Source organism: Vitis riparia, chromosome 6, assembly GCF_004353265.1.
Source record: "Vitis riparia cultivar Riparia Gloire de Montpellier isolate 1030 chromosome 6, EGFV_Vit.rip_1.0, whole genome shotgun sequence".
In the NCBI taxonomy this organism is placed as follows: domain Eukaryota; kingdom Viridiplantae; phylum Streptophyta; class Magnoliopsida; order Vitales; family Vitaceae; genus Vitis; species Vitis riparia.
In genome coordinates, this window is record NC_048436.1 from 18,346,161 (window position 1) to 18,361,119 (window position 14,959).

General features: G+C 38.1%; 2 protein-coding genes across 3 annotated transcripts in view; one reads left to right on the top strand and one right to left on the bottom strand.

The window, feature by feature from the left end:
* The window catches only part of LOC117916866 (DNA-directed RNA polymerase III subunit 1), a 69,668-nt gene extending 59,037 nt beyond the window's left edge, over positions 1-10,631 (top strand). For both annotated transcript variants that reach the window (XM_034833066.1, XM_034833067.1), the window contains 9 exons: positions 2,926-3,073; positions 3,191-3,342; positions 3,930-4,085; positions 4,166-4,279; positions 4,417-4,487; positions 5,470-5,674; positions 5,810-6,012; positions 9,346-9,510; positions 10,204-10,631. In XM_034833066.1, coding sequence (XP_034688957.1) covers positions 2,926-3,073; positions 3,191-3,342; positions 3,930-4,085; positions 4,166-4,279; positions 4,417-4,487; positions 5,470-5,674; positions 5,810-6,012; positions 9,346-9,397 — 1,101 coding nt within the window. In that variant the 3' untranslated portion in view covers positions 9,398-9,510; positions 10,204-10,631. The remainder of the gene's footprint in view (positions 1-2,925; positions 3,074-3,190; positions 3,343-3,929; positions 4,086-4,165; positions 4,280-4,416; positions 4,488-5,469; positions 5,675-5,809; positions 6,013-9,345; positions 9,511-10,203) is intronic.
* Positions 10,632-10,742: 111 nt separating this feature from the next.
* On the bottom strand, positions 10,743-14,360 carry LOC117916868 (BTB/POZ domain-containing protein At5g60050). Its single transcript, XM_034833071.1, has 2 exons — positions 13,396-14,360; positions 10,743-12,693 (listed from the first exon to the last, which is right to left on the bottom strand). Exons 1-2 carry the CDS (start codon positions 13,939-13,941, stop codon positions 11,740-11,742), a joined length of 1,500 nt encoding a protein of 499 aa, XP_034688962.1. The 5' UTR covers positions 13,942-14,360; the 3' UTR covers positions 10,743-11,739.
* Positions 14,361-14,959: the final 599 nt, after the last annotated feature.

The window sequence follows — 14,959 nt, forward strand, 5'->3', positions numbered from 1 at the left end:
AGGTTCAGTCTTGATAAAATCTTTGGTGGGTAGGCTAAGGTTGGTTCTAGGGCTTTGGATAGAGCCATCTGAGAGAAAGGGCTTCAACATTCTCAGATATTAGGGGAGAAAGAGAGCATTGAGGAGATTTGTGTAGATCCCATTACAAGAGAATGGTTTCGGAGTCAAGAGGAGAGATCTTTGGGAACTAAGGATGCTCTGTTGGCCAAAGCAGCTAGGTTCGAAGGTAAGAGAGATGTTTCTCTGGGAGGAGAGCTGCTCCCTCCTTCACCTTTGGTTGCAAAGGCTAGATGGTTAGATGATGGATTTAGAATTCTAAACCAACTTGTGGGTGAAGGTTGTGGATGGGATCGAGTTTCGTGGATAAAAGAGGGACATCCTAGTGGGGATTTGGGAGACGGAAGTCATCCGCTTAAGATAATGTTGAAGGATGGTTCTTTGTTGGAGTTTCCACAAAATGTCGAGGCAGGTTTTTTATGCAAAGACATCATTTCCAGTTGTGGGGAGTCAAACTCTTCCAAGATAAAGTCAAGCAATTGCTCCATGGTGTAGGTATTCCCTTCGGAATATCTTTTTGATAAGCTAACTAGGTTCAGTAGCTTTTTGGGAATGCCAATGGTGGGTTTTGAAAACGAGATCATTTCCTTGTTGAGGAAGAGGCATGCAAGGAGAGGGAATGAAGGCAAGGCATTGGGGAGGAGATGAAGCCAAAAGCGTCGTCTCAGTTCTCTAGGTCTCACTCGGTATCTAGGGGCAAAGGGAGGAGCATTGGGGACCAATTTTTTTTTCAATAAGGTGTTCAAATTGGGTCCGTAAGTGGGGTGGTTTGTAAGGGGTTTGAGAAAGACCAAGGAAAATTGGTTCTATGGGGTGTTAGGTGTTGGATTTGGTTGTTTTTCCTTGTTGTTCTGATTGTTCTTTTGTTGTGGTGCAACTTTGTATACTTCGTGTGTACGTCGATGTGCCCTTTGAGCTTTTAATATATTCTCACTTTTGTCTATTCAAAAAAAAAACCAAAAAGGTATTAAAGCATCACACAAAAGAAGTTAGGCTATGTCACCATTGGTACCTGCAAGGACCATAGACCCAGATAAATACTTAGGGCGTGAGCCACCAATAAATGTCTTTAGCAACAAAGCTCACTCTCTTGGAGACATGCTGAAATGGGGGATTCCCATACTGCACTATCTCCAAAATCATTCTTGTAACTAGTGTGCCGATTGCTCGCCCTAGTTCCATCCAACATAATCATGCCCACAAGAATATCTAAGAATTCTGTTGAAACTGAAAATCAGAAAGTAGTGGAATGATAAATGGCAATGCACAATGACTTAAGTGATTATGTGTGCTAAAAAATCCTAATGTTCCTCTCTAACCAAATCACTTAGAGAATATTGGGCATGCATCCTTGCTAAAGTACTCTAAGACTCCTCCCATGGCCTATAAAAGCATGAGTATCATATTTGCAACAATTCTAAAGGGAACTCAAGACAATTCCACCTCCAAGTATAATCTATTCCATAAATTCCATGCCATAGGACTAAAGTAAGGGAGTGGTTTTTTGCTTAGGTCTTGACTAATGAGAGTTTCTTTTCCTTGGGAAGCCAATTGCGGAAAAGTGTTGACGTTGGATCAACTTCAAAGATGAGGATGGCCATCGATGAATACATGCTATCTATGCAAAATCAAAGGGGAATCAGTAGACTGCATTCTTCTTCATTGGGTGCTTCCTTCCACAATCAGAGAAACTCTTTTTTTAAGCGGGCAAGGCTCTTTGTAGGGAGAAAACAGAAGAAAGTTTGACAAGCAGCTTCTCTATGCATTTTTTGGACTTTTAAGAAAGGAGAGAAACCGCAGAGCATTTCGAAATGAGTAGCTGTCTGAGAATAGGTTGAAATGGTTGTTCCTTAGCAATCTATTAGCTTGGGTTGGGATGTATATAAAAGAAGGCTCAATGCCTTTTGTTTGATTTTCTAGATTGATTAGGATCACAGTTAGAGAGAGAGAGAGAAAGTGGTTTTTGGTCTCTCATTTGTGGATTTTCCACTTTGTGCCTGCTGTAAACCGCCTGTGCTTCATATATATACATATTTCATTGCTTATCAATAAAATAAATTCCATGCCATAGGACAATGTAGAAATGGATGATCCACTGTTTTGCTATTCTCTAAGCAGAGAACACAATACTCAAGATTAAGGGTTTTGAAGGGTCTCCTTACATGTAAAAAAAAAAAATCACTAGTATTAATCTTTTTAGTGACACATACTTGTGGGAGAACCTCAGACTTGCAAATGAATCTAGCTGAGGAAATACAACTAATGACTTATTCATAAAAAGGACCTGATACAATGACTTCGATGAAAATATACTGGAACGAACCAGAATCCAAACCCTCGAATCAAGAAGTAATGGAGAGATATGCCATAGACAAAGGGTAAAAGAGAAGATAAATTATCAATTTGTTGATATGACAAATGATGTTGAAGAACAGAGTTCCAGGAAAAGACTGGGGGTGATCTAAGACAGGAGAAATGGGAAGATTAAATTCTTCTAAATTTGGAAATGCTTTTGAGAGTGACCTGTGATGAGTAAACAAATCAAAACCCTCCTCACATGGCCTTTTGTCACACTTCATCTCCCATTTTTTATTTGGTTGACAATGATGTACCAAGGAAAAGCTGGAAGCATCAGTCAAGTTTAATTAGAGAGTGCTTTTGCCTATTGAAATTGCACTCAAATTAAAATTTGATGAATGAGTAATTTAACAAGTAAATTCTATTGAAAAATGCATGTTCAGATGCCATTGGCTAGAAAATGTTTTTTACTTCTATTAGCATTTTTAAGGTTTTTGCAATGCATCTTGTTCCTATACATCTAAACTTATTACTATATGTGACCTATGTTTTCAATCATTTCTGCACTAGGTTTTTCTGGATACCTGCATCTCTCGTTATCAATTAAAACGAATTGAAGCCGGAACTGCAATTGGTGCAATTGGAGCTCATAGTATTGGAGAGCCTGGGACACAGATGACATTAAAAACTTTCCACTTTGCTGGTGTTGCAAGCATGAGTATCCTTTTAACCATTGAAAGACTCTTGGCACCTTTTTCCCTGGGGCTTTTGGCTATTGAGTCTTCTGTATTTTTTTTTTTCTGGTCACCAATGTGGTACTTTAACTCTGTATTAGATGTTACACTTGGAGTTCCTCGTATCAAAGAAATAATAAATGGAGCCAAAAGAATTAGCACACCCATCATCACTGCAGCTCTTGAGTGCAATAATAATGTGAAAACCGCACGAATGGTTAAAGGTCGCATTGAGAGAACGACTTTAGGCCAGGTATGTACATTATTTTTATAGGATTTTGATATCCATCGCCATCTAAAGATCAACATTCAAGATGTTCTTATTACATTCATGTTACTGATTTAATTTGTGTCAGAAGTTTTCCTTCCTATACAAAATATAAAAACTCTTAAATACTTGTTGTTGTTCTCTAATTAGTAGTTGATTGGTCATTGCTGATGCTTTCAGGAAATTGCTGTGTTAGTTTCAGTTACTTCTGGCTATCTATTCCTTATTAAGTTTGTACTCAAAGTCTTCATTTTAAACACACAAAAACATTGAAAATAATTGGTACTGTTCTTTCATTGGTGATCTGATGCTTCCATCATTCAGTCCTGTTTCTTATCTGGTTACTGCCAAGCTACTGTCCCATCCATTCAGCTAATCTTCTGTGATTGTGACGGTCTTTTAATATTTCTCCTATTCATTAAACCGAATTCAATAAAAAATCTTTTGAGAAAATAATATATCTTTTCTAGTTCATATGTTGTGTGATGAAAAGCATAGGTTTTTCACCCAACTCTCTCCCATCAGGTAGGATTTTGTTTGCCCTTCGAGTTGACCATCTTCTTGTTCTGCAGGTAGCAAAGAGTATAAAGATTGTCTTGACTTCAAGACTAGCGTTAATAGCTGTCGCACTTGACATGGAAGGAATTCAGGCTTCACAATTGTCTATAGATTCTAATATTGTAAGAGAATCAATTTTGCGAAACCGACGAATCAAACTGAAGCAACAGGTGGGAAAATCCCATATTAGTTCAAAACATACGTGCTATTTCTATGTTTAGTAACATCCCAATTGGATGTCAATTTGCAGCATATTAAGGTTTTGGATGCTGGAAAGTTGGAAGTTCATCCTCAGGGTGATAGAAGTACAATTCATTTTGAACTCCATGCTCTTAAAAATTTGCTTCCAACTGTGGTTGTAAAGGTGAGGTTTGTAGGGTTTTTATGATTTTGTCATCTATTTCAATTCACAAGGCAATGCTGCAAAAAAAATTTCCATCATTTTGGTTGGAACATCTGGAATAGATATGTAACTTTCTCAAGGTTATCTTTGGTTGGCAGGGAATAGAAACTGTTGAACGTGCTGTGATTAACAAAGATAACAAAGTAAAGTACAACTTGCTTGTAGAAGGGTTAGTTTGTTATACCACTTAACCAGATTCTACTATTTTCTTTCTGTTCTCATGTGCCTTTGTTTTGAGTCTAGGCTTTCTAAAAGCAAGTTTGGCTTTTTTATGTCCATAAATAATTTATTCAGCTGACTTTTGCACACATGCACATAGCTAAGTAAAATATTATCATTTTCTGGGTAACCCCACCAATTAAACGAAAATTGGTTTATTTAACTGGTATTTTAATATCCCTTTTCTCAATTCCCTCTAATAAGTGATGATTTTATTGGGAAGCCCATGTTGGGGAGCTCGCCCTTAACCCCCTCCCACTATGAACCCTGCAAAGGAAGAAGAAAAACCTAGAAACTAGAACATATAGTCTACTGAACTTCATTCTAAGCTGACTTCATCTGCTAACTAGAAAGTGCATCTGGTGCCAGAAATCAACATAATGGAATTTCTATCAATGCCTTTCTAGAAACTATAGAAATGAACCAAACCAAGAAAAAGAAACATAACCCCTTCCACATAATAAAAAAAAGGGTTCTTGAATATCTTTTATTTCAAAGGCTTCTCTGGTGCAAATAAGAAAACCGTACAAGCTTTTTTGCTTTTCAACCAATTATTGATGCACAAACCAGTAAACCTCTCTGAGAAGCTAGAAAACCCCATGAAAACCTAAACTAAGCATTCAGCAACTCCTATCAAGCCAACCCTCTCTAACTAAACTGATCAACTATGGTGATTCTATCCAAACAAGTTAATGGGAACAAAGAAAGAGACTTTAGGATGCAAATTGGAATAGACTTAACAGAGAATATGCCCTTTGGGTCAGATCAACCTCTTTGAAACTAGGGTCACAGAGAAACTCAGGAAGGTGATGGTCGCCTTAATATCAGTAGATATTGTGGGAAAACAAGAACTGCACACCAGTAGATGTTTCACTATATCCTGCAACCTGCCTTTATGACTAAATCTTCGCATGTCCTTTTTTTCATTTCAGCACGGGTCTCCAAACTGTCATGGGCACTGAAGGAGTTATTGGACGTGAAACAACCAGTAATCATATCATTGAAGTGCAGCAGACACTTGGAATTGAAGCTGCAAGAAAGTGCATCATTAATGAGATACAGTATACCATGGCAAGCCATGGGATGAGCATAGATATACGACATATGATGCTTTTAGCAGATTTGATGACATTTAGAGTGAGTTATTTTCTTTGAATTGTATTACATGTTACGACCTGAAGTTTAAACCATATATTTTGAATTCTGTTATGGTGTTTGAAAGTGCATTCATGGGGACTATTTATATTCACATTTAATTGTTTGTTTTATTAGGGTGAAGTTCTAGGAATCACAAGATTTGGCATTCAAAAAATGGACAAAAGTGTATTGATGCTGGCTTCATTTGAGAAGACAGCAGATCACCTTTTCAATGCTTCTGTAAGTGGTAGAGATGACAAGATTGAAGGAGTAAGTGAATGCATAATCATGGGTATACCCATGCAACTGGGCACTGGAATACTTAAAGTTAGACAGAGGTATGTATGCTAGATGACAATTCAAGCACTCAATGTTTTCTTGGATAGTTTTGATGTCAATTTCAATAACTTGTTTCTCTTGAGCGGTTTTATATGCCTTGAAATCTTGTTTCAATACTTCTTCTATCACTGTCTTCCTCAAAAATTTTTGAATATCTAAAGCACTCACTGTGAATATTGTCATATATGCATTGTTTATATATCCAACTGAGGCCTCTGCAATGTAGTTATGCTTAGTGCTAAAGCTGCCAATTGAGCACATCTAAGAGTGTTCAGGCCTGGTTGAAAACTGACCTGACCAAAAATCCAACCAAAATATTATTGGGTTACATTATCTAACCATGGAACCTAAACTGTTTAGGTTCTGATCTACCTGGCAAACCTGTTAGAAATAAAAAATTGTTTCGAATCTTTGGTTGTCCGGTTCACAACAGTATTCATGTCTGTGATTCTTAAGTCCTGTCAGTTCCAACCCCATAGGGTGGGGCCTGCCATCGGTTTCCTTACTGCTAATAGCTGCCTTCTTGTTCTTATGCACTATCCAACAGGCATAACTATTTATCCTCACTAAGCAGCTCATAGTCCCACTCATAATTCTCTCTTTTGAGTGTTACTGAACAAGGATTCAGCTTGGCTATTGCCCAAAAACATGTATAGAACTGGGTCATTACTCTTATCCCTCTTCTGTGAGTGAGTGGCCCTTGTGAATAGGGGCACAAATGAAGTAGGTCCACTTTCTTATATGAGTTCCTCAAGTAATATATAGATTGCACAGTATCTACAAAAAACTAGTCATTGTAATCAGCCCACCATTCCTAAGGAAATGGGATAATAAGGGCCAACCTTTCTATGAGTTTAAGCTCTACTATGAGTGACCAATAGCCTAAATTTATTATAGTGCTGCCCCGTGGGGGTGTAGCTTACCCATTTTTAATGTGCAGTTGACATGTCTGTAGAGTTTGAACACATATAAGCTCTTAGAGCAATATTTGCTATTGAAAAAACTCAGGTTATTCTCTACACATAACTCCTCATTAACCATGCAAAAAGGATGTCAAAAGCATATCTTCTTCAAAATCTTCTTGATCAATCCACCCCACCCAGAAGTTCTTCAAAAAAGGTACTTATAGTTTTTATTTTACATTATTTTTGGGAGGAACAAATATTATATTATATAAATGAGTAGTTTTGCATATGAAAGGGAGGCTTTCTAGAAGCAAGTCATAATTGGAAAATATAGGGGAAGATGAAGGGGGCTGGTGTTCTTGGAAAGTGAGAAACTAGTACAGGGTTGGGTTATGGAAAGCCATCAGGAAGGATTAGGATGTTGTCAACAATAGTCTCCTTTTTAGTGGGCAATGAGAGAAGGGTAAAGTTTTGAAAGGATAAGTAGTATAGAGATAAGCCTTTTTGTGTGTATCTTTCCTCTCCTTATCTGTCATAGCAACTTCAAAAGAAGGCCTGGGTGGCGGATTCGTGGAATTAGTCCTATGAAGGAGGTTTTTGGAATCTTGTTTCTCTAAGCATCTAAATGATTAGGAGATCAAGAATGTGGAGCAATTCTTTTCGAGGCTACAAGGAAAGGCAGAGAATAGGAGAGGAGAAGATAAGGTGATTTGGTTGGAGACAAAGAGTGGAACTTTTTCCATTGAGTCTGTTTACTTTGCCCTAGAGTCATGAAGATAAGTGTCTCTTTCCTTATGGACATTGTTTGGAATTCCTTAGTTCTGCTTAAAGCAAATTTCCTTGCTTGGGAGGCAAATTGGGGAAAAGTTTTAATCTTACATCAGCTTCAAAAAAGAGGTTGATCATTGCTTAATAGATGTTTCCTTTGTCACATCCAAAAGGAATTGATTGACGATTCTATATTGTGGTAAGATGAGAGCTTCATGGCAGCTATTGTTCTCTTTTTGGAATGTCTTGGGTGTTATCTTCCTTTGTTGGAGAGTCCCTTTTAGGATGGCGTGACTCCTTTGGATGAATAAAAAAAAGGGTGGGAAGTGGTTCCTTTGTGCATTTTTGGGAATTTGGAAAGAAAGGAATAGAAGATCATTTGAAAATGAGAAGCTCTCTAACCAAAGATTAAAAATATTTTTTTTTTGTAATTTGTTTTCTTGAACCAAGTTGTATATAGAGAAAGACCCAACTTGGTCCTCATTAAAGGGGGAAATAGTTTTTTGTTGTCCCTCTTCCTTTTTGCTTGTGCCTTTTGACTGCAGTTGTATATGTCCTGTGTACTTTGGTGCACTCATTCTGATGCTCTTTTTATATAATACTCTCTTTATCACATACCAATGAGAGTACAATTGATTCCACCTTCAACAAAATTCATTTCTCAATACTCTTGTACATTCTCAATCTTCTATGTCATCTTTACATTTAAATATCATTCTCTTTAGTTCTTCCAAATCCTTTACCTTGCTTTGATACTAATTTCTTATGGTAATAGAAAATTTGAACTTATGAGTTATGTAACAACAATGAAGATAAAGCCAACTCACATAAAAGTTAGATGACATTATAACATGATTCAACCGACTGTGCCTACGTGCATAGACAAGAGAAAATCAATCCAATATACCATAAAAATTACTAAAGAAAGAGAATATGGATAAAATTCCTAAGCGTTGGAACATATGATGTTTTCACGCCCCTAGTATCTACACCTCAAACTCAAATGCTACTCCTTAGGAGTTCTACTCTTCCCCACATCTCAACCTACTCCATATGGACTTTATATGCTTAACTATGTCTCACTACTTTTTCCCAATACAATCTAAAAATATTTATTGAGATATTTCCATTTACTTTTTATTTTATTTTTTATCAGACTATATATATATATAATATTTTTATCAAATGGAACATGTGCTAAATAGGAATTTAAGACACTTTCCAAGACAATGAACAATTATGTTTTATGCATGTTAGCCAAATTGACTCTTTAATGGTTCTATTGTTGCTGAGGGTGTATTTTCTTTCTTTTTAGCCAAATAAAATCTTAAGAATTCTATTGTCAATGAGGGCTTATTTTCTTTATTCTTTTTTTTTTTTTTTGTGTTATTTTGATTGTAATTTGGCATTTTCTTTTTCATTTTAGGTTCCTTTTATCATAATTCTGCTTTTATTAGGACTCAAGTTCATGATTATATATTTTATGCGGTCATATATCTACCACCACCTGCAGAACAAATTGCACATTAATGCATGTAAATATCCCAGGTGCAGCACATTGCAAGCGCACTGATACACAAATTGTTCTGGCATCTCACTTCCTGAATCTGTTCTAAGGATCTTCCTGAAGTTTTGGCTAATTGTATTTACCTCTTGCAGGCTTCAGCAAGTTCCAGAGCTGAGTTATGGGTTAGACCCAATTATATCTTAAGTTCATCAAGTTGAACTTTTTCGAGACTATGAACCAACATGTGCAGGTCATCCCAGTTCATTACAATGAGATGGATCTGCTTTAGCAGTCAATGTAGAGAGCATACTATAAAGGTAAGAATGAATAATTTATTTATTTATGGCGTCTTGGTCCTTTGAAGAAACCTTGTGTGGCCACTTAGAAAAATGAAACCCATAACATCCCCACCCATCTGAATTCCTTTACTCCCTTGCTAGGATGATGGCTTTGACCTTGTGAATTGATAAAAATTGCATATTTATCATCCTGCATATGCTAATCAATGCATAAGACAACTGGAAGTTCAGACCTTGACATGAAAATTTTAACTTATGAAATCCCTTTAATTAAGCATTAGTTTGATGAACTCGATCCATTGGATGAAGCGTTAATTACTGTAAGGGATCATGTCATCTGGTGACCATATGAACTTTAACTTCATTTTAGGCTGGATCATTTCAGAATGAAATTCTTTCTTCCCTTGCCTTTTCCTGATTCAGAATGGTCCATTCTGAAACATATTATGAAGTCTGTCTATATTTGACAAGCTTTTTTGCTGAATGTTGTGCAAAACAGTATAGCCCATTGTAAAATAAGTCCTGAAGAGCTAGTTGGCATAGGATGCTAATCTTTAAACTTCATGTTATCCAGTGAATCTTGCCACTTTTACAGTTGGATTAGATTTGAGAGAATGCATTTGTCTGTGTATGTTTTGAGTTTAGAATGAATTTTCACCCACCCTTGTCTCTTCATATTTGCCTTTTTTTTTTATTTATATGAAATGTCAGGCTTCGTCTGCCTCTACCATGATATGCTGGAACCAAGTGATCCAAGGAAGGCACATTTGCATGGATGGACGCATATCAAGTTGATATAGCCAAGCCCCTTCTATGTGTTGTAGAAATGAAGAGGCCCTAAAGAGCGAGCTCACTCATTATACAAGATGAAAATAAAGAATTTTTTTTTTTTGAAAAAAAAATAATAATAACAGATGTTCTTTGAGGCGGGTGGTTGAGAGTTGGTTTTGCACGCCTTGTAAAGATGATAAGCCCGGCCATTGAAATTGACACTTACCATGAAACTAGTTTTGCCAATACCCTTCCCTAGAAATTGATTCAAAGCAAATGTAATAATTGTTTGAGGAAAGGATCATAGGGAGAATTCAGCATTGCATTTCCTGCTTTCCTGCAATTACACATCCATTAATTTTACTGGCTATCTGTGTGACGGGATTTGGACACGTGGACTCCTTTTTCAATTTTTAATTTAATTTGGTTTCACCTATATCAAATATGGGAAATATCCCCTCCCTCCCAGAAATAACCAATAAAACTAAAATGGAATGCTTGCTTTTTATTTGATTCTGCTCAGGATATGGCTTTACACCAGGTCACAACACAACAGCTCATCTGTTGGTCCAACTGGTATCTCAGCTCTGTACAAGGAAACATGGAACTTAGGGGAGAGAGTAAAAAAAGAAGGAAAAAGGATCCTCGATATTTCAAGGACTTCAATGCCAACCTTGTAGAGCATCATAATCAAAGATGGGGATTGCTGTAGCAGAATCCAGAAATTAGGATGTGAAAAAAAATTTAAGAGACTTCCCCAAAATGTTCTTGACACCTGAAATTGTTTGAGTCCTCCCTGGGTAGTGGTAGTTGTAATGTGCATTCCAACGATCTTCTATTCTGACAACAAACAAACATTTCTTTTTTCCCCTTTGCCCCTGACAGGCGATGAGCAAACCTATATTCGATGTGGACACATTTGACAGCTTAACAGAAACCTCAAACACGCCACCCACAAAAACCACACATTCCTTAAGAAGCATAGGAAGAGAAATAATGACCATGTCCTCCTTTGTTCCCAAGGTCTTAGGAGAATAGTGACTTACCCTTACCTACACAATATGCCTCTAAAAATACAAGCCCATCCTTCTATTACAAGATTAGTCATACCTGAATCATATAATGCAATCCCTCTCTCCCCCACCCTGGCATAGCATATTCAGAAGAACCAATCCTCGCAAATCTCCACTGTTCCTACCAAATCTTTTTCAAATAGAAACTCATTATAATCAGACCGTCTTGGGGAGACGCCTTATTATATTCCTCCAAATGCATGTCCTTTGTCTGGTACATCCTTACAAATTCCAGCACTCTCCAAGTCCTTTGTCTGGTACATCATTTTTGTCACAGAGATCTATATCTAAAAGATTCAAACTGACCAAAAAAAAATCAAATGATTTTAAGCAAAAGATACAAAAGGAACCTCACTTGATATGTACATCTTGGCTTCGATTATTTGACATGGTAAATGACCATTCAGTTTGGATAATCACAGACGGTAATCTGCAATTGAGAATTATCATGCTCTGACACATACTGTCTGATGAAGGCTCTTCTCCACCAAACCTCAAACGCTCTCTGAATATTGGGACAGTCATCACCCTTATTAAGAAATCGATCAAACCAAGTCAACAAGATAGCTTGTTGCTGTGGCAATGGCAATGTAAGAATGGTCTGGCTCAGCCCATCCTCAACTAATTTCTTGTCAACAGACCTGCAAGCCCTCCTCATCCACGCAAAGTCCTCATAGAGAGCTTCCAACCATGTGGATAGCAAAGAGAAACGGGTATCTTTAGGCACCAAAAGATGTCCTCTTCCAATGGCAATACACAGCTGTGCAGTAATTTTACTGATTTCGTGCCTGTACATGGTGGGAATCTTGGAATGAAGAACAGCCAGCTCCTTCTGATCTGCCCATAGTTTCACAAAATCTTCACCCATTTTTTTATCAATTAGAATATTGACAATCCACTGCATATTGTCAGCTTCACGAGCTATCTCACTCATTATAGCCCCTCGATCCCGTCTGCTTTCATCAATGCATGTAGCTTCAGATAAGCAAAGGACAAGGGAACTGAGACATCTATGACATAGATGATAGAGGGTATCTTTAGAGACATCATGCCTATCACTGTTGTCGGGTGCTTCATCTCTAAGCAACCGAGAAATCAGAGTTTTCATTTCTCGGCGGGCTTTATCATCCTTGGCTTGTAAAATACCTGTCAATAGCCTCAAGAAGATGTCATCTGGCCTCGTAGATGTAGATGGTTCAGCTGATACTCTCTGGAGAACTTCAGCCACCGAGTCATGAAGCTGAAGTTGACCAAGATGAGATACAACTTTCTCCTCTTCATCCTCGGACCATGGAACAGCTTCCAAAAACTCTAAGCATGAGATAATGCCCGCATCAAACATGATTGCAGCAGATACCTACAACATAACACTGATATTACAAACAACTCATCACGGCAAAGCAAGGTGGAAAAAGAAAAATTAAATAGAACAATGGTTTCCAAATTCCCTAATCATGAGATGATCCCTGTCTCAAACATGATTGCGACAGGTACCTACAACATAACGCTAATATACAAAGAATTCCATGGTAGAGTGAAGTGGGAAAAAAAAACTAAAGAGAAACAATGGTTTTTCCATTCTTTTTGTTGATAGATCCATTCAAGTTTCAAATCATAAAATAGATCATGATTCATTTAATTAACCAACAACGTAAAACAATTTTTTGGTCCTCTCTTTACTTACAAGCAAAAGGATTCCAAGAAAAATTAAATTGAATCCTAGGTTCAAAAATAAAAGATCAAAACCTTATTCTAAAGAAATTATAACAAAATATCCACAGATCAAACCGAATTGCCTTCGCTGAAATCAGAAAATCCTAATCTTAACATCCATAGCCCAAGTAACTTAACTCAAACAGTAAAAGAACCTTTTGGTTCCCGAGAAAAACAAGCGATGTTGAATTATTGAACCACAGATTTTTCCGTATCTCAAAATCTGCATATTTGATCTAATTTCCCTTTCCTTCTTTTTTCTTAATTCTCTTAGGAATGCGTGAAAAGAACGCAAGAAAAGCAAAGGAAGGAAAGGAAAAGGAGCGAGAAATGAAATCAATTATACCTTGAGCAACCCCAAGACCTTGGAAACCTCCTCTCCCATCAACCTCTTCCTCAAATCCTCGCAATACATCAACACCACAGTCTCCACATAAATCTCCACATCGTCACAATCACAAATCTCCACCGAATGCGACACGGCGCCGTCCCGCCTCAACTTCTCCGCAAAGAATCGGCTCTGTTCGACCAGAACTCTTCGATGCACATCCATGGAGACCTTAAAGCCGTCGCGCGAGACCACCGTGAGCTTAACGTCACCGAATTCCCCCCAGGCAGGGTCCCGAAAGGGAGCGTCGGCCAGAACCCTAGCAACCTGGTCCTGCAACTTGCGGCGAGCAACGTCGGAGTGTCTAGACTCACGACTCTGCTCCTCGGACATCATCTCGAAGAGAGTTGGACTCTTGGAGGGGGAAGCAGAGGGAGGAGGAGGAGAGAGAGAAACCCTAGAAAGTGGTCTGGAGGGAGAGAAGGTGATGGTCGGGTCAGAGATGAATCCTTGCTTTATCATAGTGGAAACTTGGCGAGATTTCAAAATGTTGTCAGCGGCCATTGAAGAGAAGAGAAGAGAAATGAAGTGAGAAGGCAGATGGTTCAGGCGGAAGCCATGGAAGCTCTGAGTAGAGAGCTTCTAGTGAGAGGAAGATGAGGGAATCCAAGAAAGTGGAGAAAACATTGATGAGGCGGCTTGGATCTCTCACCTTGTGTGTAGGACGGAGGGGACTCTAAAGCAGCACGTGCTTCCCTCATCATTACTCTTACCCTCTTTTAACACCTTCTATTATTATAATAATAATAATTCCAAAATGTAATTGTGAAACATGATGTGGCTTTCCTCTCAAGGAAAGGGAATTGCTTGATGTGCAAAGCTAATGAAGATCATGACTCCAAATTCAAAGGGTATCGATTCAACTTTGAACTTGGAAGACCGTAGTCTGGTTTTCTGTTGAAATTGTGGAATTATGGTGGGGGGTGGGGACTCGGGAGTGAAATGGAAGGCAGGCCAAAGTCATGTGGGTGGGTGGGTGGGGGTGCAGAGGGAGGGACTGGCACTGGCAGAGTCATGTGGATGCGGTGTTGCTGCACTAACAAATAATGAAACATCCATCTCCTACACGACATTTATGTGGATCTTTCTCATGGGCTTTCCATTTTTACCCACTGATCCATGATCCTATTTTGTGAAGCAGGGGAAAAAGCAACCATTGCAGACAGTTAAAATGATTTCAGCAGGCTGTTGGGCTAGGAAACTTCTCCCTAATTGCTCAACATGAAGACAATCAATCAAGCAGAAAATGCTACTAGATTCCCTTGATATGAAAGCAAGAGGGAGACAAAAAGAAAAAGATAAAATAGTTGAAATAGTCTCCCTTGATGGAAGCAATTAACAGTTGGAATGCAGAGTACCCACATGGGATGGGGCATGGTGTTGCCAAAAGCAAGAGAAGGTGACATGGGAAATATATTTTGGATGGCCCCATTTTAGCTTTTGAAAACCTCGGAGGATTTAAATTCAGCTAAATACTTAAATGCTGTGTATTTACTGAAGACATGAATTCAATTAAATGTTG

Bases quoted from the DNA above. Each gene is read 5' to 3' on its own strand.
- LOC117916868 (XM_034833071.1), bottom strand. From the start codon at position 13,941: ATGGCCGCTGACAACATTTTGAAATCTCGCCAAGTTTCCACTATGATA. The intron at 12,694-13,395 runs GTATAATTGATT...GTTATGTTGTAG, and splicing joins AGGTCTTGGGGTTGCTCAAG to GTATCTGCTGCAATCATGTT.